This window comes from Rhamphochromis longiceps, linkage group LG10, assembly GCF_057381845.1.
Source record: "Rhamphochromis longiceps isolate RC_006_pf linkage group LG10, R_longiceps_female_GT1.1, whole genome shotgun sequence".
Classification (NCBI taxonomy): Eukaryota; Metazoa; Chordata; class Actinopteri; order Cichliformes; family Cichlidae; genus Rhamphochromis; species Rhamphochromis longiceps.
The window spans coordinates 24325230-24329652 of record NC_140566.1 but is presented as its reverse complement, the minus strand read 5'-3'; the positions used below and the strand labels follow the sequence as shown (position 1 = coordinate 24329652).

At 41.7% G+C, this 4423-nt stretch overlaps 1 protein-coding gene across 1 annotated transcript; it reads right to left on the bottom strand.

The window, feature by feature from the left end:
• Positions 1-631: 631 nt before the first annotated feature.
• On the bottom strand, positions 632-4174 carry LOC146660967 (paraneoplastic antigen Ma3 homolog). The gene is made up of 2 exons (XM_085421670.1): positions 3604-4174; positions 632-2888 (listed from the first exon to the last, which is right to left on the bottom strand). Exon 2 carries the CDS (start codon positions 2261-2263, stop codon positions 632-634), a length of 1632 nt encoding a protein of 543 aa, XP_085277796.1. The 5' UTR covers positions 2264-2888; positions 3604-4174.
• Between the last annotated feature and the right edge of the window lie 249 nt (positions 4175-4423).

Genomic DNA, 4423 nt, shown 5'->3' with positions numbered 1-4423 from the left:
CTAGTAGCTTTTGATTTGCAGGAAGGACTTCTTGGGTTCTACTTTGAAGTTTTACCAAGCCGATCTTGCCACTGTCACTTTGTCTTTTTCTGGATGCTAATGTCTTTAGCACTTGTTGGTATCCATAAGGGAGTACCTTAAAGTCAGGTAAGGTGTTCTCACAAAGATGCTCATATAAGGGGTCAAGTGTATTTGTGCCAATTAGTAGAGGTGTGTCTGAGTTTGAGCGAATGTCAGGGACAACTAAGGCAAGAGTAGATAGTTCAAGCTCTGACTGATCGAGATCTTTGGGGAACATGATACTCGTCTCAATGTATCCCAAGTAAGGGACTGTCTGACCATTCGCACCTTCGACCTCTAGGAGATCACTGATGGGTTTTATAGGATGATCAGGTAAGTGTTCTTGATAGAAGGATTTGGCAATATAGTGGTTACTTGAGAGCCTGAGTCGAGCAAGCAACTACATTCAACGCCATTGATAACAACTCTGGCTGTGCATTTTCTACCCACAAGTCTTTTGGGAAGTTTAGGCACTGAGTGAACATTAGCTGTTTCACATTGGGCTTTTGTTGTCTTTTTCTCAGTGGGACTTGGTTCAGATTTAGCACCCATCAGTCATTTAATTTAATTTCTAGTTTAAATTAAATGACTCATCAACTGGTCTGGATATTTCCCATTCTCGCTGCTTCTGTCTGAGGGCATTCCTTTTAGCTGCTACTAATGCTGGGTTGGGATCATTACTACAGCTGGAAGCGATATGACCATCTTCTCCACACTTGAAACAGTATCCAGGTTTGGGTTTGGCTGACACTGCAGCAATTTGTGGTATCTGTCCCGGCTTGTTCTGAGTTTTGGTACTTGGGTTCCTTTTTGCTTCCTTTTGAAGTTTCTGCGATCTTTTCTCTGTTTTATCAGCTCTGAGCTGTGCGATTTGAGACCTGAGGTCAGCAATTTGCTTCTGGAGGTCAGACGAATTGCTGTCCATTTCATGCTCATAATCGTTCCTACCTTGAGAGCGTGTGGTTTGCACGTTAGAATAAACACGAGTCTTTTGGATCCCCAAATGTTGTTTCATGCGGGTTGCTTTACTTGCCTGTTTGTCCTCCTCGGTGCGTAGGTGGAGGAGTAGCTCTGCAAAATGAGGTGGGTCGTCTTTCTTTTGTTCAAGTTGAAGGTTTGCAATCAATGAGCTGTCCCAACACCCTCTACAAAACTGTCTCAGGAGCTGTTTATTGATGTCACTAGAAGCAATTCCGTCTCTTTTTATGACTAGGTTTAGCACTGTGTGCAATCTTTGCAGGTAATGTGAGGGTTTTTCACCTCCATTCTGATTGGTGTTTAAGAAGCGAGCAAAGAGTTCGTCACCGTCCTCTACAGTTGCATAGGCAGAATCAAGATGTTCAAGGTAAGTTTTGGGGTTTGCTTTTGGACCAAAAGCTTTCACCAGGTCCGCTGCAGGGGGTGAAAGACTTTCAACAATCTTTCGCACAACTTGAGTTTCGGTGAGCGAGGGATCAGTCAAGCAAAACTCTACGCTGCTGCGCCAAGTGTCATAGTCAGTTTCGAAAGGAGGATGTGGAACTCTCCCTGAAAAAGGTTTCAGTCTGTATTGCGAGTTTGGTGGGGGAATGACTTCACTGCTTTTAACAATGTGCTCTACAATAACCCGCTGCACTTCAGGTGTGCTTAAAAGGTTGGTGGGAATCTGAGGGGTTTGTTTCTCAGCCTCTGCCGGTGGGTGAGTATTCAAGGCACTTACATGGTTGCTATTGGGTGTTAAAGGAGAAGAAGGTAGGGCCTCATCACTGTGGGGCACTGGCTCTTGTTCAGTGGAAGGCTCAACTGTGTGGACATCCCCTCCCAATGACTCCCCAATTTTAGCTAGTTCATCCATCAAAAGGTCTTTAAACGATCGGTTGCTTCGTGCTGCCACATCTTTAAGCTGTGACAGGTAAGTTACAGTAGCTGATGCGCTGGTTTCAATGCTATACGCACTGGCTAGGTCTCGAACGTGATAGACAACTTCAGGTTTCACAGTGCAAGGTCTGTCATAAGGCAAATATCTTTTCTCTAGTTCTTTAGCAGTAGCCTCATGTTGAAATTCCACAATAATCTGACCACCAGTTGGTAGCTTAATCTGCCTACTGACAGGACCGAAAGCTTCTAAGAACTCAATTATTTCTTTATCAATGTCTGTGTTAGTTAAACCACTGACCAAGACAGCATTTTGAACTTTAACATTCTCTGTTTTCACAACTTCCATGGTTAGGACACGTAAAAGTACCAGTAGAAAAAAAATACAAGTCACTGTGAAGCTCCAGGCACTCTTAATCGTTTTATTAAATTTTGGGTGGACTAACAACTCTGCAAACCCTCCTGGCTGGCTCGCCACTTTCTGTAGCCAAGTACAGGATAGGGTAGGGGAAATTAAAGTAAGATGGAGAGAATGGGCCAATAGCTAGATTCGCAGGAGGGATAAAGGGAGTTGCGTGGAGAAGAATGACTGGAGCCACAGGTAAAGTTGCTATGAATTGTATTAAACTATTTAGCAACAATTTAACAGCATTTTATGAACAGGAATGAAAACATAAAATAAAATACAGTGACAGCAATAATAATAACAGTCAGAATCCTATCTGAGCTCAGATATGTCAGTCTTGCCGGCTTAATAGTCAGTGTTCAGTCAAGTCAAATCCAACAGGTCAAAAGTTTGTGATTGGTGCGATTTCGTCCTACCGCACTGTTGCAATTGTTCGTGAGAGAAGAGCAACCTGCCCTTCTGGGCCAACTCAGAATGGCTGTGGTTCGGTTCGGTTCAAAGGGAAAGGCTCGCCATCTTCCTCGTCAGGAAGAGATCCAGGTCTCACGATCCCATAAAAAAACCTAGCCTGTAAACAACAGGACTATTACTAATTCAGTTCACACTCTAATGATATACATGGCCATATGTAAATAATGTAAGTGCTATAACAAAACAAGCACAAAACATTAATTCTAATTTCTAACTATAGTCTATACAGTGCATCTTAATCATGAATGCAATCTTTAAATCACAATCAGCTTATTCTATCGTCAAGGTGCACATTTCTATCAGAAATCAGAAATAAACCATAAACTATGGTAGATTATTTTTTTACAGTATTGCCCTTTAACTGAATTACAGGAGCATTGCTTTACACTGCATAGCAATGAAGCAATATATTATTTACACTCAATGTACAGAATAAAATTACCAAAAGAATATACAAAAACCCACAGGCTGTAGTTTTACAGTATGTGGTAACGTATCAGCACAGTAAGAATACACACTGACATCTATCCAGTGCCGCTCGAGCATCAAATGTAACAAAATAAAGTAGATTCATGACCTTTAAGATCAACATTAACTTATTCCATCATCTAATTTTAGTGCATTTAATATTCAACAAGTAATACTAGAACATCATCAGCACACAAGCTGAGTGCTCAAAATGGCTGAACTCAGTGAGAAACCCCGTGTGTTCTCCCACAGTGAAAACGTGGTCAGCTACAGCTATGAGCATTAGGCTAGTTAGCTTTTCAATTAGCCTGATTCGCCCAGTCCCAGTTTAACTCACCAGTCACCAGCACACTTCTAATGTTCAACTCTCAGAGAGGATCTTGTTCAACTCTCAGAGAGGATCTTGTCCACTTCATCCGCTCCCGCGCAGATCTACAACATTGAAATCGGGCCATTATATTCCCTGTTAACTTCTTGTTAGCTTTTTAGCTTCAAGGTTAGCTTAACAGCTTCTGACTCACCGCGATGGTTTCAAGGTCCGAAATGTTCACAATAAATCAGGTCCGTTTCTCCAAGGTCCATGCAGATCTCCGGTATGGATATTTGCTCAATTTATCAAGTTAATAGTTATTTTCCAGGGAAAAGCTTGGCGGTGAAAATCAGTGATGGTCTCGTGCACCTCCGTCTCTCTCTGTGTCTGAGCACGTGACGGTACAGAGCAGGGGAAGGCGGGGCTTGTTCCTTCCTAACCAGTAGGGGTGTTAAATATACTCTTTGGGTTTTATTCTTATATTTATAGTATTTATCTTTTATTATTGATTTATTTTTGATCAACTCAGTGATTAACAGAGTAATGATAAATCCCAATTAACAATAACATGTTGTAGTGCATTACTGAGTCGTGTAAACTCACTGGGTTACACAAGTGTAGTAAACAGTTGCATTACTGACTGTTCCTCCAGGTGTTGTTGTTGGTGGGTGATGCACTTATTCAGATCTTTGAAGTAATCAATGAATTTGTAGCTTGCCATGAGTTCTCTTTGTGCTATAATAGCAGTCCAAGATAAAAGTCACTGCGGCATCATGGCTCAGCTGCTTGTTGCTGGTATTGAAATTTTTATTGTCCCTTCCAGTATATTTCCTTCTGGCTGGTTAGTCTTTATG